General features: G+C 48.6%; 2 protein-coding genes across 2 annotated transcripts; one reads left to right on the top strand and one right to left on the bottom strand.

Moving 5' to 3' along the window:
• Nucleotides 1-10,116: 10,116 nt before the first annotated feature.
• On the top strand, nucleotides 10,117-13,365 carry LOC123143877 (receptor-like protein 2). The gene is made up of 2 exons (XM_044562875.1): nucleotides 10,117-12,257; nucleotides 12,540-13,365. The coding sequence occupies exons 1-2, from the start codon at nucleotides 10,117-10,119 to the stop codon at nucleotides 13,363-13,365; spliced, it is 2,967 nt and encodes a 988-aa protein (XP_044418810.1).
• Nucleotides 13,366-15,862: 2,497 nt separating this feature from the next.
• On the bottom strand, nucleotides 15,863-17,883 carry LOC123143875 (uncharacterized). The gene has a single exon (XM_044562873.1). It carries the CDS (start codon nucleotides 16,825-16,827, stop codon nucleotides 15,934-15,936), a length of 894 nt encoding a protein of 297 aa, XP_044418808.1. The 5' UTR covers nucleotides 16,828-17,883; the 3' UTR covers nucleotides 15,863-15,933.
• Nucleotides 17,884-24,183: the final 6,300 nt, after the last annotated feature.

Genomic DNA, 24,183 nt, shown 5'->3' with positions numbered 1-24,183 from the left:
CACCAAGAAGACTCCTCCCAAGACATTGGTGGTACGAGAAGAGTACAATGAGGATGATGACGATAATGAAGATGGTGAGTCGGTTGCCATGGCCTCCGTTGCCATTGCAATGACTCCACAGGTGTCTCTCTTTGACTCACCCAATGAGAACATCACCGCCAAGTGCCTCATGGCTAAAGCCACCAACAAGGTAACCCCCAACATCAAAACTACCATCATTAATCATCCTTCTTCGGATAGCATTGATGAACATGAGGGGACAAATGTGGAGGAGAATGAGTTTGAGACCTTTATGGGTAAACTCAAGGGTAAATCCAAGAAGCACTTTGTTGCTCTCTTGGAACAAATTGGTGAAGCCAATGACATGATCGAGGCTCACGAAGATACCATCTCTAAGATGGAGGGGCATAGTCGTGACTATGCAGATGAGATTTCGGATCTTTCCAATGCTCTTGACAAAGAGTGTGGTCTTCGTTTGGCTCTTGAGGAGTCACACAACGATGATCATGCTAAGTTAAAGAAAGACCTTGATCATGCTCTTGTTGTTTCTCGTGTGCTAAACTCCGAGAAGGCAAAGCTTGGGGTTGATCTGCTAGACTCAAAGAGGAGTTTGACATTCTCGACAAGGCTCACAAAGTCTTGAAGGGTGTTCATGCTAGCCTCAAGGAGTCTCATAATCAACTCCAAGTGAAGCTAACCAAGGAGAAAGCCACCTTTCCTCATATGGTGTTAATTGATAATGCAAATGCTACTAACCCTTGTTGTGAGCATGTGCATCTTGTTGAGGAGAATGCTAAGTTGAAGGAACAACTTGAGAAAGGCCTTGTGTCATGCATACAAGGTGAAAAGAACCTCAACGACCTTTTGAGCAATCAAAAGGAAGTTGTGGCCAAGGAGGGGATTGGGTTCGCACCCAAGCCTAAAAACAAGAAGAAGAATGACAAGACCAAACGACCTCCTCCTCTCAAGCAAACTTTTGTGAAGGAGGAAGAGGGTGCTTCCAAGGAGAAGAAGAATAATGCGAAGGGTGGCGGTGTCAAGAAGGGCAATGCCACCCCTCCCAACAAAGCCGACGACTTTAACCCTTCTTATGTGTTATGCCGTGCTAGTGATGGGCATGTTTATGCCAAATTTGTTGGTTCTCCTCATGAGTATATTGAATGGTCTATTTGGGTTCCTAAGACCCTTGTTACTAACATCAAAGGACCCATTACAAAATGGATACCTAAAACCAAGCATTGATCTCTTGTAGGTGTTTGCTTCCGGTGGGAGATCATGGTTGCTCGATAGTGGAGCTACAAATCATATGACCGGAAGCAAGGACTTGGTGGTGGACATGCACAAGATTCCATCTATGCCCACCAATGTCGAGTGGGGTGATGCCTCGTCCTCTAAGGTATTGGGACTCGGCAAGGTTGTCATTTCTCATGATCTCACGATCGAAAAGGTCATGCTTGTTGAGTCCCTTGCATACAATTTACTTTCCATTCGTCAACTTGCAATCATGGGCTTTGCCACTTTCTTTGATATTGATACCGTGGCTCTCTTGTGGAGCAAGACTCTTAAAGTAGCCTTTGTTGGGCATGTCAAGAACGGTCTATATGTGATTAACTTTTCGGAGCGACCCACTAAGACCGCGACATGCCTAATGGCTAAAGTTGACGTGGGATGGCTTTGGCATCGCCGTTTAGCCCATGTCAATATGAGATCTTTGCAAAGTCTTCTCAAAGGGGACCATGTCCGTGGACTAACGAATGTTAGTTTTGCTAAAGATCGTGCTTGCAGTGCTTGTATCAAAGGAAAGCTTCATGAGAAGGCTCACCCTCCCACGACTATCATTTACTCGAAGAGGCCTTTGGAGCTCCTTCACTTGGATCTCTTTGGGCCTTCATCCTTTGATAGTCTTGGGGGTAGGAAGTATTGCTTGGTGATTGTGGATGACTATTCAAGATACACTTGGGTGTATTTCTTCAAGAGGAAGAGCGAGACCCAACAAACCGTCATTGACTTTGCAAATGAAGCCCAACGTCAACACAATGCAAAGATCTTGACAATAAGAAGTGACAACGGCACCGAGTTCAAGAACTACACCTTGGACGAGTTTCTTAGTGATGAGGGGATCAAGCATCAATATTCCGCACCTTACACCCCTCAACAAAACGGTGTTGCGGAGAGGAAGAACCGGACGTTGATGGATGCGGCAAGGACCATGATGGCGAAGTTCAAGTCTCCATACAACTTTTGGGCCGAAGCCATCAACACCGCGTGTCATGCATCCAATCGGCTCTACCTCCGCAAGGGCTTGAACAAGACTCCATATGAGATACTCACCGGTAACAAGCCCAACCTCAAGTACTTTCGGGTGTTCGGGTGTTAGTGTTTCATTCTCAAGAAAGGTGTTCGGTTGTCTAAATTTGAGGCTAGAGCTTATGAGGGCATATTTGTTGGTTATGCTACAAACTCTCATGCTTACCGTGTCCTCAATAATCCACGGGACTTATTGAGGAGACGTGTAACGTGGAGTTTGATGAGAATAACGGCTCCCAAATGGAGCAAAGTGGCACTTGTGATGTAGGTGATGAAATTCCTCCTCAAGCCATAAGAAGAATGGGTGTTGGTTTTATCCTACCCACTGAGGAACCCCTTGTGGCCGAAGGAGGACAATGCTCCACTCAAGTGGAGCCATCACCAACCCAAGGCTCACTCGCTTCCGAAGAACAAAGTGAAGGCCCTCAACCTCATGAACAAGACCAAGGGCAAGATCATGCTCAAGACGGTGTTGACACACCAAGTGATGCCCAAGGTCAAGTTCTCTCCTCCGAACAAGTTCAAGATCAAGAACAAGCTCAAGACGGCGCTCAAGATGATCAAGTGACCGCTCCTCAACCCACCACCGAGGAGGAATTAGAGCGTCGTACCGCCAAGATTGCATCCAAGCTCAACACCAAGGGTCATCTCATGAAGAATGTGCTTGGAAGCATTCAAAAGGGGGTAAGCACTTGTAGACAATTGGGAAACTATTGTGAACATCACGCGTTTGTCTCTTGTGTTGAACCCCAAAAGGTATATGAAGCACTCGAAGATCCGGATTGGCTTAATGCCATGCATGAAGAACTCAACAACTTCGAGTACAACAAGGTGTGGAGATTGGTGCCAAGGCCAACGGGGAACCACAATGTCATTGGAACCAAGTGGATATTCAAGAACAAGCAAGATACTCATGGGACCATCATTCGCAACAAGGCAAGATTGGTGGCACAAGGCTACTCCCAAGTCGAGGGTATAGACTACGGTGAAACCTTTGCTCCCGTTGCTCGCCTTGAATCCATTCGTTTGTTGATTGCTTATGCTTCTCATCACAACTTTAAGTTGCAACAAATGGATGTGAAGAGTGCTTTTCTTAATGGTCCTATTAATGAGTTGGTTTACGTCAAGCAACCCCCTGGGTTCGAGGATGCCTACTTTCCCGATCATGTGTATCAACTCGATAAGGCACTCTATGGCCTTAAACAAGCCCCACGTGCGTGGTATGACCACTTGGCCTCAAAGTTCAAGATGTCTTCCATGGGAGAGTTGAAGTTCTTTCTCGGTTTCGAAGTGAAGCAAAGAAGAGAAGGAACCTTCATCAACCAAGCCAAATACACTCAAGACATGCTCAAGAGATTCAAGCTAAGTGATGTCAAGCCGGCTTCCACTCCAATGCCCACCAAGTGCCAACTTGACATTGATCCCAATGGTAAAGCGGTGGATCAAAAGGTATATCATTCCATGATTGGATCCTTGCTTTACCTTTGTGCATCTAGACCGGATATCATGTTGAGTGTGGGAATTTGTGCACGGTTTCAAGCCACACCTAAGGAAAGCCACTTTGTGGCGGTCAAGCGAATCTTTCGATATTTGGCTCATACCCCAAACTTTGGCTTATGGTACCCAAGAGGAGCAAACTTCAAGCTTGTAGGGTATTCGGACTCCGATTGGCATATATAAGCATCACCGTCTCAAAATTACACATACACAGACCTTATTATTTTTTGAACAATGACCATTCTAGTTGGCTTGTTGGCCTGAGGTAGAGGCCAAAGCTTGCTTTACAACACTACCTTCCAACCACAACCAAACTATTTTAGGCATAAAGGTTGTAAGCTCTAAAATGAAAAGGTTTGCACTTGTTCTAAGATACACTTCATGCAACTTACTGTAAATGGTAAAAATAAAATAAAATGGTTTGGAAAAAAACACTGCAACCTTTTTTTGCATATATAAGAACGAAATGTCATATCAGCAATATCAATCAGCTTCAGATACAAAACAAATATCGCAGGCAAGACTATCAAAGCATGTCATGTATGTGTGCATATGTTGTGGGATTTCAAGCAAGTCAAGCAAGGTACTGCGGTTGGCTAGTAATGCCTGGTTAAGCTTCCCCTGTTCCAAAATTTGCTGAGCGGACTCGACAAACTCAGTGCAACCAGATGTTACATTTGGTATCTCCGTATTGTGAAACAATCCATATCCTACTTCCAACATGGCCTGAATCATATATGAGCAGCTGGTGGAAAATTCACCTTCCACTTGCATAATTCCATTTCGCAGTGTTAGTGTGAGAGACATTGATTCAACAGACTTGGTGTCTGGTGGGCCAGGCTCCTAGCAGCAGCAGCGCTGGCTCGTCGACCCCCAGGTTGAGGTGCCCTGCCATGGGGTCAGAGCTTGATGATGGCCGGCGGCATCGGGGGGATCACGAAAAAGGGTTCCCCCCGCTTTGTATTACAAAGCAACCATCACCGATACAGTCAACGATATGTGCTGGGCCGGAAGCAGCACAGTCACGCCCAAAAGAAACGAAAGAGAAAACAGAAAAAGAAACAATGCGAACAGCGACGGATCAACGAAAACGAAGGAGACCCGCAACCGCTGCGCCCACCGGAGAATTCCACCACACTCCAAGCGCTCCAGGCCGCCGCATACCAAGCAACACCTTCAAGAAGGATCGCGACGCCGACGATGCTGCTGCCCGGACAAGTCCTTGGGTTTCCACCGGTACGCAGAGGGGTGCGGGGGAAGGGGTAAACCCGACGCCCTTCAGGAAGGCATGGCGGCGCCCACAGGCATCACCGCGTCGGTGCCGGACAAGCCGACAAGGATTTCTCCTGACCACCAACCACCCATGACCCCAGACGATCCATCGCGCGCCACCAAACACGCCGCCCACCAACATGCGCCACCACGGCTGTGCAGTCCCCATCGCCGTCTCACCGTGGCAAACGAAGCGAGACCGGCAGGAACAGAGGAGGTAACCAGGAACGAGGAGCGGCAGCAACAGCAGCCACGCGGGAGGGGACGGCCTCCACCGCCCATGGCAGGAACCGGCCGGACGTAGCAACAGGGGCAAACCAGGCACCCGCCACCTAATCGACCAGGGGAAAGGGGAGGCGGAGAAGTGGCCCATGGCCACGACCGGCGCTCGTGCCCGCTCCAGCTCCCCCCCCCCCCCGAAACCATGTCTCGCCCCGCGCCGAAGGCCCAGATGTGCCCGACCGAGCCGGAAACGGGCTCGTGAAGCCCCCGTCGCCGCGCTGCAGTACACGAGCCGCTGTCGCCGCCACTCCCCGCACGAGTCGCCCCGCCGTCCGCCGGAGACGCCGCAGAGGAGCCCCGGCCAGGCCCGCCCAGACCCAGATGGGGCCCAAGGGCCCCGATCTGGGCCGGGAGGGCACCGCCGCCGCCACCTTGCCACCCGGCACCGCGCCAGCCAAGGGGCCACACCGCCGCCGGATCCACTATCGCCGAGCCGCGTCGAGGGGATCTGGCCGTTGGGCGACGTGAGACGCACCTGTGGGTGAGCCCGGGGACGCAGCGCGGGGAGAGCCGACGGGGAGGTCAGCGGGGTCGGGGAACGCGGCTCCGGCGGCTGCCCGCCCTGCGGCGACAGATGCTAGGGCGCCGGATCAGTACCGCCGGAGGGAGAGAGACAGATATGCAGCCGAGGCGATCAAGTAGTTGACGAAGCTCCTCGTCAAAGCTAGTCACCACGCGGCCCAAGGAGACTGGCCGTCTTCGACCACGACCAGAGCATGTCTGAGGCGAGTACGCCCTGAAGGTGTTTGCGAGAATGTCTCTGTTTCCACTTTTTTTTGCGGGAATCATAGAGCTTTATTCAATCATTTCCAGCTCCAGCGCGATCAGCCAGCAGGCTCGTCATGAGGAAACCGGGAGGAGAGTTCATCCAGCAATCAGTCACGCCCAGTGTGCTTGCATGCTTTGCACATAGGTGCGCTGAATTGTTGGCTTGTCTCATTACATGTTGAACATCAAAACTAAGAAAAGTTGAGGCTAGCCCTTCAATTTCGAGAAGAATAGGCGCTATAACAGAGCGCGAAAATTGTCGCGAGTTCCAGAGTTGTACCAACTCCAAGCAATCTACTTCAAACACCACTCGCGGAAAACCCCGAAATTTGCCGAAAATTACTCCGCCTTGAAGAGCCAGAGCTTCTGCAATAAGCGGATCCGTGACATTATGATGCAGCTTACTCCAGGCAGCAACAAAGGCGGAGGGAGTTCTTGCTAGACCACCCGCTCCACTTCTGTTTTCAGTCAGCGAGATGCTTGCATCCGTGTTTATTTTTATCCATTCTGGGTCAGGCTGTCTCCAACCATAACCAGGCAGAATCCTAGTATGTTCAACCAGGAGCTCTAACAGCATTAGAGCTTCTCTGATTCGCTTCAAGGACTGGCCGGGATTCAGACTCTCTCTGTCATGTGTTATGTTGTTGCCGGAAGTCCATATTGCCCACATTCGCCCGGTCTCCCTCATCGATGCGTGTGTCACACAGAATATCCTTGCACCAGGTACTCGGATGTAGTTGTGGCAGTTTGACATTGAGCCACTTCCTAGCGTAGTATGTCGTTTCTGTTTGCACTTTGTGAGAATGTCTCTGTTCGAACGTGCTAAACTTTGCAGAGTAGGATGGCACAGGTTGCTGCGAGTGGGAACTGGCAAGGGATCACCTGTGGCTGTGGGCAAGATAGTTGGGTCTCGGTCACAGTTTTGTGTACTGCATGAGGATGACACCATGATTATGGTGGAAGGTTCGGACTCGGACATTGTTAATCTTAAGTTCCTTTTGCTCTGCTTTGAGGAAATGTCTGGACTTAAGATTAACTTTGATAAGAGCGAGGTTGTGGTTCTTGGCTACTCGGAGGCTGGGCAGCACGGGATCGCGGATAACCTCAATTGTAGGTTGGCTTCATTCCCCATATCTTACTTGGGGATGCCCCTGGCTGAGTCCAGGATTTTGGTGAGTGGGTATGATCCGCTTGTGGGACGAGTAGCGTCCCGTGCGGAGCCCTGGTGCGGTAGGTTCACATCTAAAGGAAGCAAAACTGTCCTCATTAGCTCTAACCTTGCCAGCCTCCCCATGTATATGATGGGGATGTACATCTTGCCCGAGGGTGTGCATAGTTCCTTTGACAAGGAGTTGGCTAGGTTCTTCTGGCAGGCAGGGGATGGTCGGCCTAAGTATCATATGGTGAAATGGGCTGACATCTGCTTGCCAAAGGACCAAGGTGGGTTGGGCATCCCTGCGTCTCGCCGTATGAACGTGGCGCTCATGCTTCGTTGGGTTTGGCGGATCTTGCGGGGAGATGGAGGTTTGTGGCTGCAGCTGATTGAGTCCAAGTACCTACAGGGCCAGCCCCTCTTGGCTTGCTCGCACTCGGCTGGGTCCCAATTTTGGAAATCTGTCCAGGCCATCAAGGATGAGATTAGGCTGGGTTTGCGGTTCTCGGTTGGTAATGGGTCTGGGACCCAGTTTTGGTTGGACCCCTGGCTTGATGGGGAGCCTCTCCGCATGCGGTTTCCGAGGCTCTTTGCGATTTGTGACGACCTGGCTATTCTTGTTTCTGCGGCTGCTTTGGATGAGGATGGAACATTGCGTTCTGCCGCTCATTCGGACCAGCTGAGGTGCATGAATGGGCAGACTTGAGGGAAGTAGTCCCTCTTCCTCTGTCCCAGGATCCTGACACTGTTTCTTGGAGTCTTTCTCCTTCGGGAGAATTCTCCGTAAGTTCCGCTTATCAGGCGCTATGCCGACTGCCGGTTCTCTAGTGGTTATCCCCATTGTGGAAGGTTACCTTCGGGGACCGAGGTGCTGAAACGCCATGGTCTGGGCAATGGCCTTTGCCCCTTTGCCTCGTCCCGGAAACGGGAACGCACATTTTGTTCTCGTGTGTAGCAGCACAGCACTTTGGTGCTTTGTTCGTGAGGCTCTGGGACCGGAGTGGGAGGCCCATGACCTTGCAGAGTTTCTACAGGTAAGGGCCACTCAGGTTGGCCGTAAGCGCCAACTGTTCTGGCTTATCTTCGCGGCTATGATGTAGACTCTTTGGACTACTCGCAATAAGATGGTGATTGAGCGGGTGTTCCTGCGGCGTGCTTCTGACTTGTTCTTCAAAATTCTTGCCTTCTTGCAGCACTAGCATCCGCTCGCTAGGCCGAGAGATCGTGACCGGCTTCAGCTCTACCTGGCCGCTCTGCTGTCTTCCGCGCGTCGGCTCTCCGACCGTTCGTCTGCTTCGTAGCTTGCCCTGGCGGCCTTTTTATGTTTCTTCTTCTTTCGTTTGGGCGTGTTTGTGCTGTGGCCCCAGCAGTTTCCTTTTATGACTATGGATGAGACTTGGTTGTATGGACGTATGCTTTATCTATAAAGCGGGGCGAAAGCCTATTTCGAGAAGACACGTTGCGGAGACTGCACCAAAGACACACTTGAAGAACTTATGCGCCAAATCAACCCAACCCATCAACGTGTTGAAATACACGCTTGATCCCAAATACAACTTCAGGCACTGTACCTGATAAATAACATGTACTGATACTGATCCTGCACCAGACAGCACAAAACAGAGAGGTCGGTGGTACCAAAAAAAGAACAAAGGAATGCAATGCTAACTCTGTAGTTTCTGAAAGCCTTAATTATGTAGAGTAGCGGCAATTTTTTGTTTATTTTTTCTCAATTAGAAGGGGAAAATCATTAACCACATGTATACTTATCAATGATGCAGCATGGCCCCTTTTCTTCTTTCTTTTTTAGAAACAGGCACAAGCAGCGTCCGGCTTTAAATTAATAAAGCCAACAAAGGCCGAGCATGGTTCCTACAGGGAAATCCAATAGAGTGCAGCATCTAAAAAGTACTACTGATATGATGCATCCACACCTACTACAAGCATCAGCACATCATCATCGGTTCCTTCGGGGAAATCCAGTAGAGTGCAGCATCTAAAAAGTACTACTGATATGATGCATCCACACCTACTACAAGCATCAGCACATCATCATCGAAAAGCTAGAACTGTTGAACTGAAGTATCAGCTCTGTTCTGAATTATAAGACGTTTTTGGATATTTCAATATGGACTACATACAAACTGAAATGGGTGAACAAACACACTAAAACACGTCTATATGCATCCGATCCGATTCAGAAAAAAGTTAGAACATCTTATAATTCAGAACAGAGGGAGTACTAAACTATATAATTAATACATGGTTCTGTCCCGAGCATCATCAGAGCCAAGTCATGAACCAGCCTTTGATGAATCTTTTTTAAAACACACATTTTCCTGCTCACCAAAAGGCATGTGCCTTGCATCAAGAAGTGATCTTTTTGGTCTACCAGTGGGAAGTGGTTAGATTTGTTTACTGGAGCCAGTAAGCAAAGTGATGTCAGGTCAAGTTAACTAAGGGGTGTTCTGAAAATTCAGTAAAGACCAAGTCAAGGATGACTACCCAATCTAGAAATCAATTTTTTGCAAGGTAAGGTATTCAGGAAGATTGGGCAACTTGTTAGTAGATTATAGCAGGCAACCAATAGTGAAACAGTTAAACATCAGTGCGAACTAGCAAGCTGCCTGGTGAGCTGGGGGCAGTTGTGTAGAATCCAATTTTATTGACCTAAATTTCTTTGTGGCGACTAAAACTACAAAGAACATGCCAAATGGGAGCAAGATCTGCTTCATTATTTCCCCTCGTACTCTTTGATGATTATACCTCCATTGATTCTTTATCCAGTCAGGGGACAACATAAGTTCTGGCTCCCATGCTAGTTTCACTAGAAAACCATGAAGACACTTCAGTTTCCCAGCAAACCATACAACAAGATATTGCACATACCTTCCCTTGGCCTTGCTCTTGTGCTGCTGATTTGCTTGGCCTCTCCTTCAAGTTCCTGCACGAAGCAGGAGGAGAACTCCCTTCGACAGTTCCTTGCCGAGCTCTCGCAAGACGGTGGCCTCACTGCATCATGGCGGAATGGCACAGATTGCTGCCAGTGGGAAGGGATCACCTGCAGTACAGATGAGATTGTTACAGATGTCTTGCTGGCTTCTAGGAGTCTTGAGGGGCAAATCTCTCCTTCTCTTGGGAACCTCGCTGGATTGCTGCACCTCAACCTGTCAAACAATCTGCTGTATGGTGGTCTACCCCAGGAACTGGTGTCCTCCACGAGCATCCTCATCGTAGACGTCAGCTTTAACCGCCTCGGAGGAGACCTGCATGAGTTGTCATCTACCCATGCCCGGCCGATGAAGGTACTGAACATCTCAAGCAATTTGTTTACAGGGCAGTTTCCATCCTCCACATGGCAGGTGATGAAAAATCTGGTTGCACTCAATGCGAGCAACAACAGCTTTACTGGGCAGCTACCAACTCATTTCTGTGCCAGCTCGCCATCCTTGGCAGTGCTTCACCTCTGTTACAATCAATTCAGAGGGAGCATTCCCCCTGAACTTGGTAGCTGCTCCATGCTCAGAGTGCTCAAGGTTGGCCACAACAACCTCAGTGGGACTTTCCCAGATGAACTCTTCAATGCTACCTTGTTAGAATTCCTCTCCTTCCCCGGGAACAGTTTACAAGGAACACTTCAAGGCTCACATATTGCCAAACTCAGTAATCTTGGTACTCTTGATCTTGGAGAGAACAGCATCAGTGGCAAGATTCCGGGGTCTATAGGTCATCTCAAGAAGTTGGAGGAACTCCATTTAAACAACAACAACATGTATGGGCAGTTGCCACCAAGTCTGACAAACTGCACAAATCTCATAACCATTGGCATCAAGAGCAACAATTTCAGCGGAGAACTTACCAAGGTCAATTTCTCTAACCTACCCAATCTAAAAAATTTAGATCTTATGAACAACAGCTTCAGTGGCAAAATTCCAGAAAGCATCTACTCATGCAGCAATCTAATTGCGCTGCGGGTATCTTCCAATAAGTTCCATGGCCAGCTGTCAGAAGCAATAGGTAACCTGAAGTACCTCTCATTCCTATCACTTGCTAACAACACTCTTACAAATATCACAAGTACACTTCAGATACTTGGGAGCTCCAAGAATCTCACCATCCTTCTTATTGGGCTCAACTTCATGAATGAGACCATGCCAGATGATGAGAGCATTGCCGGTTTTGAGAATCTTCAGGTTCTAGCAATAACAAGCTGCTCATTGTTGGGAAAAATACCTCATTGGCTATCAAAGCTAAAAAAATTGGAGCTATTGTTTTTAAAAAACAATCAACTAACAGGACAGATACCTGACTGGATTGGCAGCCTAAAATTCCTCTTGTGTCTAGACATATCAAATAACAGCATGACGGGGGAAATCCCAACAGCCTTAATGCAGATGCCAATGCTGAAGTCAGAGAAAAATGGAGCCCATTGGGACCCATGGGTCTGCAAACTACCAGTTTATGTGGCTCCGTCACTTCAATACCGGTTACCAATGGGTTTCCCAAAAGTGCTAGATCTAAGCAACAATATGTTAACTGGTGAGATCCCGCTGGAAATTGGTCAGCTGAAATCCCTCCTTTCCATCAATTTGAGTCTCAATGCCTTAGTAGGACAGATCCCCCAATCAATCTGCGGTCTCACAAACCTCCAGTGGCTAGACTTGTCCAGCAACAATCTTACAGGTACAATCCCGGCTGCATTGAACAATCTGCATTTCCTATCCAGATTCAACGTTTCTAACAATGACCTAGAAGGTTCGATTCCATCTGGAGGCCAGTTTAACACATTTGAGGTGTCTAGCTTCAATGGGAACCCAAAGCTGTGTGACTCTATGTTCGTACACGGATGCGGTTTAGCAGAAGTACCTGCAGACACTATTCTGTCAAGAAAACAAACTGATTACAAGGTGGCCTTCGTGATTGCCTTCACTGCTTTCTTTGGTGTAGGGGTGTTATATGATCAGATAGTCCTATTTAGGTATTTTGGCTAGTACTAGTCCACTTTACATACCTGTTTATGTCAACTTTGTTCAGATTAGGCTGCTACTCAGGTTTAGCAACATGTCCAGTGAATAAGCTTCTCCTCTAGATATGAGTCATAAACATTATTGGAACTCTGGGAAAATAATGTACAATTAAGAACTATTCCATTTCCTGGAAATATAAAAGTATGTAATAATGTGGGACAGTCTAAGCTGCAGCAATATTGATACAATGAAAACTCCAACATTTTTGGAACACTCAACTCTGTGTATGTCAGCAACCCGACTGCCATGGCAGCACAAAAGCTGCCATGGCAGCACAAAACGCTGCCATGGCAGCGAAACAAAGCGGACGCACCACTGAAAACGTTGACATGGCAGCAGGCCAGCTCGACTCAAGCAGCCAAACAGGAGATACGTCGGGTGAGATTGGGTCAATGCTGTCACGATGGCAGCTACCACACCCTCGACCACTACTCAGGGGAAATCCCGAGTGCCATAATGGAGATGCCAATGCTAGAATCAGACAATACTACTGCACCAAAGGTCTTCTTTGAGCTGCCTGTTTGGAACAAGAACAAATTTATGCAGTACCTCACACCCAGTGCTTTTCCTAAAGTGCTTAATCTAGCCATGAATAATTTCACTGGTGTGATCCCGGAGGAGATTGGTCAGTTACAAGGACTCTTTTCACTCAACTTGAGCTCCAACAGATTATCTGGAGAGATACCAGAACAGATCTGCATCCTCACGAACCTGCAGATGCTCGACTTGTCTGGTAATCATCTCACTGGTAAGATTCCAGCTGCATTGAACAATCTGCACTTCCTCTCCAGATTCAACATTTCTAATAATGACCTGGAAGGCACTATTCCAAACGTGGGCCGGTTTAGCACGTTTCCGGATTCTAGCTTTGGTGGAAACCCAAAACTTCGTGGCCCTATGGTTGCGAACAATTGTGGTTCGGCAGAAGCAAGTCCAGTTTCCATTGACCCCAGAAAACAGATTGGTAGTGAGGCCACCATCTTTATGACTGCCTTCGGTGTTTTCTTTGTAGTAGGAGTCCTATATGATCAGAAAGTCTTAGCTAGACATTTTGGCTAAACCATGTAACCGTTATTACCGCTCACAAATGGTTAATATTTGTAAATATTGAGTTTAGAAAATAAGAACATTTGACTCTGCAGTCCAGCAAAGAGAATCTACAGGGAAAGCACACAAGAGGCGCTCCGATGATATCTTATCACAAAAATGTCATTTTTCGTCTCCTTTGTAGCCTCTCCTGCCTAAAGCTGATTAGGTAAAGACCATTTCTTTCCATTCTCTCCTAGCTAAAGCTGATTTAGTAAGAATACTTCTCTTTAGTGATAACCAGAAATAAATCTTGATTTTCAGATGTTTAAATTGACATGTGTAAAGAGCTAACCAGAAGCCTTGCCAATCAGACCAACTTTGTGTCCCTGTTGTTGTCACTTGTCAGGTACCGCCCTGGTGCAGGCTGACTTCATTTCTTCCTACATAAGTAGGGTGTCTCGCCCAAAAGCATCCTCCTGAACTGCTAAAGTAAATAAGTTAGATATAGACACCGTGGAACCACTAATTTCAGAACAATCATATACTGTTTCATCTCAGAATTATTTTTACTGATTCTCCCACGAGCTAACAGCATGGTGCATAAGAAAGCAAGTAGGCACAAAATCTATTTTCGATCGTGAATATGCATCAAGAAGATCATGTGACAGCAGATGTACCATGGTAAAAAGAATGCACATATATTCTAGGCATGAATAACACATCAGGTTGAAAAATGTCTAGCAAAGGTAGAATAGTATAGCAAGGGAAGGTATAAAAGGGTGCATCGGAGATCAGACCATCCTTGAATTACATAGGAAGGTGTTTTTTTTTTGCAAGAAACATAGGAAGGTGCTTAATCTAGTATAGAAAGCCAATGGCGTTAAACTGGTTTGTCATTGTCAATGTTAATCAGTTCCTAGTATTATTGACTAAATATGTCAGCTATCTATGCACTTAATACTCTAAGGACATGAAATTATAAACCCAAGCGTGCAAGATCTGTTTTGCACAAACACGATCCCCCTAAATATTAAGTACTAACCGCGGCAGTATGTTGATTTGATGTATGAATGCAGTTATAAAGAAGAATCATTTTTTTTTAGTCAGATAAGTCCTGTATAAAATTGTTGAGCGCCAAGGCCAGAAACAAATATAAGCATCACCATCTCAAATTTACACAAACAGAGACCCCGCTATTTATTTAACAATGACCATTCTAGATGGCTTGTTGGTCTGAGGTAGAGGCAAAAGCTTGCTTCACAACACTGTCTTCCAACTGCAAACTATTGTAGGGATAAAGGTTGTAAGCTTTAAAATGAAAAGGTCTGCACTTGCTCTAAGATACACTTCATGCAACTTACTGTAAATGAAAAGGTCTGCACTTGCTCTAAGATTTGAAAAAAAAACACTGCAACCTAATATTTTTGCATATATGAGAATGAAATGCCATATCGCAATATCAATCAGCTTGAAATACAAAACGAATATCCCAGGCAAGACTATCAAAGCATGTCACATATGTGTCCATAAGTTGTGGGATTTCAAGCAGGTCAAGCAAGGTTGGGTAGTAATGCCTGGTTGAACTTACCCTCTTCCAAAATTTGGTACGCGGACTCAGACGAACTCAGTGCAACCAGATGTTACATTTGGTATCTCCTCTACCTACGACTACAATAAGCGGGAAAAAACAATATTGTCAAACAATCAATATCCTAATTCCAACTTGGCCTGAATCATACGTATATGATAGCATCATATTTGGTTGGCGTAAAAGATGCGGAAAATTCACCTTCCACTTGCATAATTCCAGTTCGCAGTGTTAGTGAGAGACGTTGATTCAACAGGCTGGTGTGCATGCTATTGAAGTGCACCAGCAGCAGCCGGCCATAGCGACCGCTGCCGCAGGCCGCTGGCTCATGCACTGCCACGGGTCAGAGCTTGAAGATGGCGAGGAGGGCGAGTGGCGGTCGGCGGCGTTGAGGAGATCTGGCCGCTGGGCGACGTGAGACGCACCTGCGGGTGAGCCGGGGGCCGCAGCGACGGGGAGAGCCGCCGGTTGTACGCCGACGCGGCGGGGAGGTCAGCGGGGTCGGGGAACGCGGCTCTGGCGGCTGCCCGCCCTGTGGCGACTGATGCAGCCGAGGCGTTTCGTCGAACAATTGCTGGGCAAAGACCAGCTGTCCTCTCCCACACCACACCGCTGCAGGCCCTTCCAACGCGCACGGGTCACGGCGATCAAGCAGTTGACGGAGCTCATCCAAAGGATGGCAACACGTCAAAGCTTAGTCACCACGCGGCCCAATGTGCCTGGCCGTCTTCGACCACGACCAGAGCATGGTCAGCTCACGCCCTCAAGGTGTTTGCGAAAATGTCTCTGTTTGCACTTTACAGAGTATGCCGTGTCTGTCTCACGCCTATTTGCCTTATTTGCAGAATGTACAACACCATCATTTCACGCCATCACAAATAAGATCAGTGCCAAGCTCGAGAACAAATGGTGGAGCTCTTTTTTATTAATCATGTCCATCTAGCTACATACTGAAAACAGCTTCAATCTTGCTGATCAGCCTACTCCACCTAGCTACACTAAAAACAACTTCAATCTCCTTGCTGATCAATGAGCATCGAAGCGACTAGTCTAGCTAACACTTTAGCCACCTTGTGCTTATAGAGGAAGGTTGGCATGGGCAGCTCGCTCGGGTCCGGCGACATGATGAAGGTCGGCATGGGCAGCTCGCTCGGGTCTGGCGACACCATGAATGTCGGGCCAGCGAAGAAGGATGCCTCCGAGTACTCCTCCATCTTGGTCAGAGACGTCGCCTTCTTCTCGGACCGGTTGATCGACGGAGCGAGGCCACCGAAGGACGATGCCTCCATCACGGTCGGAGGCGTCACCTTCTTCTCCGACCAGTCGACCGACGCCACAGGGCCAACGAAGAGTGTCCCCGCCTCCGAGTCTGCCTCAGTCGCAGGCTTTGCTTTCTTCTCCGACCGGTCGATCGACAGAGCAGGGCCAGCGAAGGATGCAACCACCGAGTTTGCCACCATCTCAGTCGTAGGCTTTGCCTTCTTCTCCGACAGGCCGACCGACGGCGCCGGGCCGGCGAGGAGTGATGCCTCCGAGGCTGCCACCATCACAGTCGGAGGCCTCGGCTTCTTCTCGCACCGGTCTACGGATGGCGCGCGGCTGGCCGGCCTCTTCCAGTTTTCCCTCGACGTATCCCCGCGGCCGAGGCGCTCGATGCCGCCGTTCAAAGTTCCGGCACGACGGAGCGTCTTGTCAGTGGCCCAGCTGGAGCTCCGGGAAGCACGCCCAGGAAGGTCGGCCTTGTCCTTGATCCAGCTTCTGCTCATCGAGGCACGTTCAGGCTGCTGCTTCTTGGTGTTCAGCTCCACACAAGCCGTGTACACCGCCGGAGGAGGCGTCAGGAGGAGGCAGCGCGCCGGGGTAGGCAACAGCGGCGGCAGAGTCGCAGCGACATGGCTAGCCATCTCTGCAAAACAAAGAACACAGCAAAGAACACAAAGACCAAGTGATTGCACAAGCGAAACAAGTAAACTGAACAATTGCGATGCTGAAATTCAAAAATGATGATCGGAGAAGAAAGAGGAAACTCGCCGGATTGTTTGCTCGCCGTCGGCGAGAGAAGCTCCCCGGATTGTTAGGTCGCCAGAAGAACGTCGCGTGATCGATCGAGGAGAAGGAAAAGTGCGATCTATCCCCGCAACCCGGCTGATATAGATCGAACCCCGATGCCCCGCCGCGTAGAAACCACGCAATCCGAGTTCGACTCGTGACCACCGCCGCCGCCGCCGCCGCCGCCGCCCGTGGTCCAACCGCCGGAGCCACCAGCGACGCACCGTATCCGGTCTCTCCTCCTCTTCGTCGGTGGCCTGGGCCCCACGCCTCGAACATCTCCAGGGCGTCTCCCGCGGTGGCGCGCCTGTGCCTGCATCCCGCCGCCGCGTGCCATTCTTACCTCGGCATCGCGACCCCTGTGGCCGCCGACCTCTGCTACCGCGCCGGCGCACGAGTCGCGGCTGGAAGAACCCCGGAGAGGACCAGAAGAAGGGCGGCGGCGAGATGCCGGCCGGGGTTCTCGCTTTCCTCCTGCGCTGATCGCTGATCTTCCTCGGCCGCTGCAGCTCACCGCTCCACGGATGGAGCCTCCAACCTTCACAAAGCCAAGCACGCGACGAGATCAGCATCATCATAGCCTACTTCCTATTCGTGGGATTCCTCGTGGATATGGACAAAGGTAAGGCAATTGGTGCGTTTGTCAAGTGTTTGATGAAATGCATGAGAAGAAGCTACAGATTGAAGCTATCCCAGCATGAAATCGCTCCTTCAAAGGGAGAAGGGTGGTTGAGGTTTTTGAATTTCTCCCATTTGTTTGCTTGCAGATGTTTCAAATGTTCCATGTGCCCTTGACTAGACTTACACAAAGAATCCAAACGAAGTTTATCTCTGAAATGAAGTTTATCGTCTTGAATCTTCAGAAAACAACTCAATATTTGAGGTGCTACGATAGGCGTTCATCCAGTGCCTTGTTGCATGCCCACGTATTCTCTCTCAGTTACTAACTTGTTTGGACAGATGAATGACAGACAGCCATTGAATTCCTCCTGGGAAGTTCTGTCACCGATTGGATCTCTGGACGAAGAGTTTCTTCATCTTGTGCTTTCTTCAGAAAACAACTTGTTGTTAGAGATACTGTAACTATTATGCCTTTTTTTTATAACCGCATATTGTTTGTCCTCTTGAGAGCAGAGTAAATTGCATTTTTACTGTATTGTCTCGAGGGCAGAGTAAATTGCATTTTTACTGTCTTGTCTTGAGAGCAGAGTAAATGGCATTTTTTGCTGTACTGTGGTCATTGTATATGTTGAAAGTTTATTAAGTAACCCTGGCTATTGCTCTTTATTTGCAGCGCTATGGATACCATCCTCCTGCCGAAATGCAGAGGCTTTTAAGTATCGAGCATACTGCGGGAAACAAGACGAGATGCCGTAGATTCGAATTCGAGGGCATGGATGAGTAGAAGATGATGTGGTTCTAACCAACTTTGGGCCCTTTATCCTTCTGAAGAGTTTTGAGACTGCAATATGCCATATTGAGCAGCTACGCTTATCTCTATATAGTTGTAGTTTGACTCATAACAATTTGGATAATTTTTGTCCTGTTCCTGGAACAATTTTACACTTCGGCGCCATCATTGCCCGCGGAATTTTGAGACTGGGATATGCCATATGAGCAGCTATTTATGAATTATGATATTTTGGATAATTGTGTCCTGTTCGTTGAATAATGGGTTGTATATGTGATAGTCTTGACCAACAAGTGTATGTGCTGCTTGGTTATGGGAAGATCTTTATGTCCATTTTTCTGATGAGGTTGCCATATAAGCAGCTATGTATATATCTAGATCATTGTATTCTGAATAATTGTCCTGTTCCTGGAACAATTTCATCCTTCTTTGCCATCATTTCCTGGAGTTTTGAGACTCCATGCCACTTGTACTCATTGCTGGTCATGTTTCGTCATGCTATTAGAGTGATGGTATGGTATAATAGAAGTGCATGCATGGCCACATATATACTCCCTCTCTTTTTAGAGATTCCATTATGGACTATATACAGAGCAAAATGGGTAAATCTACACTCTAAAATGTGTCTATATACATCCATATGTAGTTTGTAGTGAAATCTTTAAAAGGACATATATAGGAACGGAGGGAGTATAGCACTTCCACGGGCCTGAAAAGCTGGTCAGCCATTGACTGTGTAATAATCTAATAATCTTTGTAGTCCAACGTTGCCTTTCTCTACTGGTTCATCCCTCGCAAAATAGGGAAACAAACTCTTTGTGAGCCCGGCAAAAGATGAACTCTTTTTGTTAGAGAAGGAAGATGAAAAACATTGTGTTCAAGTAAGTTATTTTTGTTTCTGATGAACTTTTATAATAGATCGATTCATCTTTGCAAAAAATGTAAGTTTTTTTTAGGGGATTGTGTTCAAGTAAATAACTCTATTCCATTCGTTGCATCAGGTACTTTTTTTAGAAAGCCTCATCCCACTTCATTCGACAACAATGGTCGAAGGAATTGTTACAGAATCATGTGCATAGCCAAGCCACACATGCCTACCAAATCTAGGTACAGAGAAAATTTAGCGAAACTATCAGCTTCATAATTTCTACGTCTAGTCGTACTGATGTTAGAATAAATTTGAGGCATAACGTCGATCATTTGAGGACCAAAGCAATTACACGAGCACGACACCGAGATTTGTTAACGAGGTTCACCGATATGGTTACATCCGCAGGGCCTGACTACGGACGCTCCTCCCCATGACACCGTCACAATACCGCACCCCGGCCGCCCGGGCGCCGGCACACGCCGCCGGCTCCCCCCGCGTGCTACTAAGAGGATAGCTCTTTGGCTGGTTGATTTCGTTGGTGGTGCTGATGATCGTGATTATGTGATTTGCACCGGAAGCAGTGACGGAAGGCGGCGTAGCAGTCGAAGCTAGCGGCGCGGGCGTTCTGGACGAAGACTCGTCGAGATCAGATTGGTGTTGGAACCGTGCACGTGCAGCTTCGCACGAGCGCAGTCAGCAGCAGCGGTCAAGGCCCAGGCGTGGGGCTGGCTAAAGGGTTGTGGATCGCAGGAGACAGCGGCCCATGGCACAAGCAGCATGCGGGCGTTGGGCTGTTGTGGCAGGGCAAGCAGGGACGGGTGAAACCAGCCATCGGAGGAGCAATCGGGGCAACTTATACGAGATTTGTTAATGAGGTTCACTGATATGGCTACATCCCCGGGGCCTGACTACGGGCGCTCCTCCCCATGACACCGTCACAAATACCGCACCCCGGCCGCCCGGGCGCCGGCACACGCCACCGGCTCCCCCCTCATGCCCGTGTTATTACGTTGGCATAGGTTACATCGTGTGTCTATCCCCACTATATATGAGAGGCCTACGATACAGGTGTCCTACTTGGACACGACTCCATATCCTATCTAAACACAATACAATTACAAGTCCAACTGTAACCTACCTTGTACACAATATTCGACACAACTCCAACAAACTCCACCTTGGCGAATATTCTCCACCACCCCTGAATTTGTCCATGCGTCAAACTTCCATGTACATTGGACTTGAGCTTATCCCGTGAGTACCGTTGCTACTCCAAAGACTCCATGTGACTTCACCTGCAACTTGTAGTCCCTTCTTTTCTTGACCATAGTCAACAGTCGAGCAAAATTAAGTTCCTTGTTACTCTAGTTTGTGCTCCCAACTTTCAAAGTATCCGTCCAACGCCATCACACACTAATCACTGACCTGCGTGAAAGTGAACAACTCACATATTGGGTGTCACACATATAAGAGTTACCCGAACTCAACATCACCGCTCCTTATTTGTTGACCGCATGTCTGAAACTTGAAGGAATTTCACCATTGCTTGTAGTCATTCCGAGTCAAATTCGCAGTTGTCTCACCACATGTATAACCACCAGAGCCCTGGCCCGTCTCCATGCCCCGTGCGCGTTGCACGCCTCGCCGCTATTACCGCGTCGAGCCTCCGCTGTCCCGGTTGAGTCTCAAGGGTCGCGAACCACACCACTCAACCCCCACTTCAGAGTACCACTGATCATCACCGACCAATGACGAGTTTCACACATCCATCAGACCACTGGGCTCCAGTCCGAACTGCATGTCACTCGCTTTTCCCGCTGAATAGGCTTCGACTCTCTGCACACTTACGCCGTAGCCCCTCAATCAGCACCAAGTGAAGTCTTCCAAACTTCAGCTCCACCTTCAACATGACTCCATGGTAGATGATCAGTCCACCCTCGCGCCCCTTCGACTTCAAGCTCACATGTGCACCATCTTGAATCAACCCCGCGCCATAGTCTTGTCGAAGCCACACAAGCCCTCAGGAAAGTGCCACGTGCTATCACGCCCCAGAAGTCGGTCACCATCAGCATCACGTACCTATGTCGTCATCGACGATCCCACCACCGTCTTCTGTACCAACCGACTTACGTCGATCCGTCAGACTGTCCAGGCCAACTGCCCTATGTGTCTGACCCGAGCCGACTTTTCTGACTGCAACCATGTGCAACTCCTCACAGCTCTCGTCATCCATCTTAACTGGTTGACATCCCGCAACGCCTTCAAGCATCCTCATTGTGCCAACAAATCTTTCACCTTATCTGTCATAACCCAAGGTTTTCTGTTCTATCGAACTTCTCCACCTCAAACCTGATTCCCCTTGATGTCAGATTCTTTGTACGATTGACTTGTGAAAAAATAACCAAGCTTCTTTCCATGATGCTAAAGTACACAAAGCAAACATACGTGCTCACGTCCCAGTACTAATAGCAATTTCACGTGGTGTAGCTCCTGGCTCGATCCAGATGCTAGCTTGCTTTGGTCCTCGGATGATCGACGGTATGCCTCAGATTTATTCTAACAATTGGTATCAGAGCCCAGGTGTCCGGAATGAATCTCGATGGACTCACAGGTGGTCGGTCATGGTTGGTGGGCTGGAAACGCTGGTGTTAGCGGGCCCATGGTGACCGATGTGTGAGGGGAAGATTGTTGGGTTTAGTGTTGGAAATATGCCCTAGAGGCAATAATAAATTGGTTATTATTATATTTCCTTGTTCATGATAATCGTTTATTATCCATGCTAGAATTGTATTGATAGGAAACTCAGATACATGTGTGGATACATAGACAACACCATGTCCCTAGTAAGCCTCTAGTTGACTAGCTCGTTGATCAATGGATGGTTACGGTTTCCTGACCATGGACATTGGATGTCGTTGATAACGGGATCACATCATTAGGAGAATGATGTGATGGACGAGACCCAATCCTAAGCCTAGCACAAGATCGTGTAGTTCGTTTGCTCAGAGCTTTTCTAATGTCAAGTATCAGTTCCTTAGACCATGAGATTGTGCAACTCCCAGATACCGTAGGTATGCTTTGGGTGTACCAAACGTCACAAAGTAACTGGGTGGCTATAAAGGTGCACTACAGGTATCTCCGAAAGTGTCTGTTGGGTTGGCACGAATCGAGACTGGAATTTGTCACTCCGTGTAAACGGACAGGTATCTCTGGGCCCACTCGGTAGGACATCATCATAATGTGCACAATGTGACCAAGGAGTTGATCACGGGATGATGTGAGTTACGGAACGAGTAAAGAGACTTGCCGGTAACGAGATTGAACAAGGTATAGGGATACCGACGATCGAATCTCGGGCAAGTAACATACCGATAGACAAAGGGAATTGCATACGGGATTGATTGAATCCCCGACATCGTGGTTCATCCGATGAGATCATCGTGGAACATGTGGGAGCCAACATGGGTATCTAGATCCCGCTGTTGGTTATTGACCGGAGAACGTCTCGGTCATGTCTGCATGGTTCCCGAACCCGTAGGGTCTACACACTTAAGGTTCGATGACGCTAGGGTTATAGGGAAAGTATGTACGTGGTTACCGAATGTTGTTCGGAGTCCCGGATGAGATCCCGGACGTCACGAGGAGTTCCGGAATGGTCCAGAGGTAAAGATTTATATATGGGAAGTCCTGTTTTGGTCACCGGAAAAGTTTCGGGTGTTATCGGTAATGTACCGGGACCACCGGGAGGGTCCCGGGGGTCCACCAAGTGGGGCCACCAGCCCCAGAAGGCTGCGTGGGCCAAGTGTGAGAGGGGACCAGCCCTAGGTGGGCTGGTGCGCCCCCCACCAAGGCCCAAGGCGCATGGGAGAGTGGGAGGGGGCAAACCCTAGGTCCAGATGGGCCTTAAGGCCCACCCTAGTGGCGCCCCCCCTCTCCTCCCCTTGGCCGCACCCTAGATGGGTTTGGGGGCTGCCGCCACCCCTGGGGAGGGAACCCTAGATGGGGGCGCAGCCCCTCCCCTTCCCCTATATATACTGGAGGTATTTGGGGCTGCCAGACACGTGAGAACACCTCTCTCTAGGCGCAACCCTTCCCCTCTCCCTTCTCCTCTCCTACGGTGCTTTGCGAAGCCCTGCAGGATTGCCACGCTCCTCCACCACCACCATGCCGTCGTGCTGCTGCTGGAAGGAGTCTTCCCCAACCTCTCCCTCTCTCCTTGCTGGATCAAGGCGTGGGAGACGTCACCGGGCTGCACGTGTGTTGAACGCGGAGGCACCGATCTTCGGTGCTTAGATCGGAATCAACCGCGATCTGAATCGCTACGAGTACGACTCCTTCATCCGCGTTCTTGCAACGCTTCCGCATCGCGATCTACAATGGTATGTAGATGCACTCCCCTTCCCTCGTTGCTAGATTACTCCATAGATTGATCTTGGTGATGCATAGAAATTTTTGAATTTCTGCTACGTTCCCCAACAGTGGCATCATGAGCCAGGTCTATGCGTAGTTTCTATGCACGAGTAGAACACAAAGCAGTTGTGGGCGTAGATGTTGCCAATTCTTCTTGCCGCTACTAGTCTTATCTTGTTTCGGCGGCATTGTGGGATGAAGCGGCCCGGACCGACCTTACACGTACGCTTACGTGAGACAGGTTCCATCGACTGACATGCACTAGTTGCATAAGGTGGCTAGCGGGTGTCTGTCTCTCCCACTTTAGTCGGAACGGATTCGATGAAAAGGGTCCTTATGAAGGGTAAATAGAAATTGGCATATCACGTTGTGGTTTTACGTAGGTAAGAAACGTTCTTGCTAGAAACCTATACAAGCCACGTAAAAACTTGCAACAACAATTAGAGGACGTCTAACTTGTTTTTGCAGCATGTGCTATGTGATGTGATATGGCCAGAAGATGTGATGAATGATATATGT

Source organism: Triticum aestivum, chromosome 6D (assembly GCF_018294505.1).
Source record: "Triticum aestivum cultivar Chinese Spring chromosome 6D, IWGSC CS RefSeq v2.1, whole genome shotgun sequence".
Classification (NCBI taxonomy): domain Eukaryota; kingdom Viridiplantae; phylum Streptophyta; class Magnoliopsida; order Poales; family Poaceae; genus Triticum; species Triticum aestivum.
Note: the sequence above shows the minus strand (reverse complement) of the source record. Positions and strands in the feature narration are given on the sequence as shown.

What these genes read in the sequence shown, in the direction of transcription:
- LOC123143877 (XM_044562875.1), top strand. Translation starts at nt 10,117, where the DNA reads ATGAAGACACTTCAGTTTCCCAGCAAACCATACAACAAGATATTGCAC. An exon ending in GATCAGATAGTCCTATTTAG is followed by an intron (nt 12,258 to 12,539) that starts GTATTTTGGCTA and finishes TGTGTATGTCAG; the next exon opens with CAACCCGACTGCCATGGCAG.
- LOC123143875 (XM_044562873.1), bottom strand. Translation starts at nt 16,827, where the DNA reads ATGGCTAGCCATGTCGCTGCGACTCTGCCGCCGCTGTTGCCTACCCCG.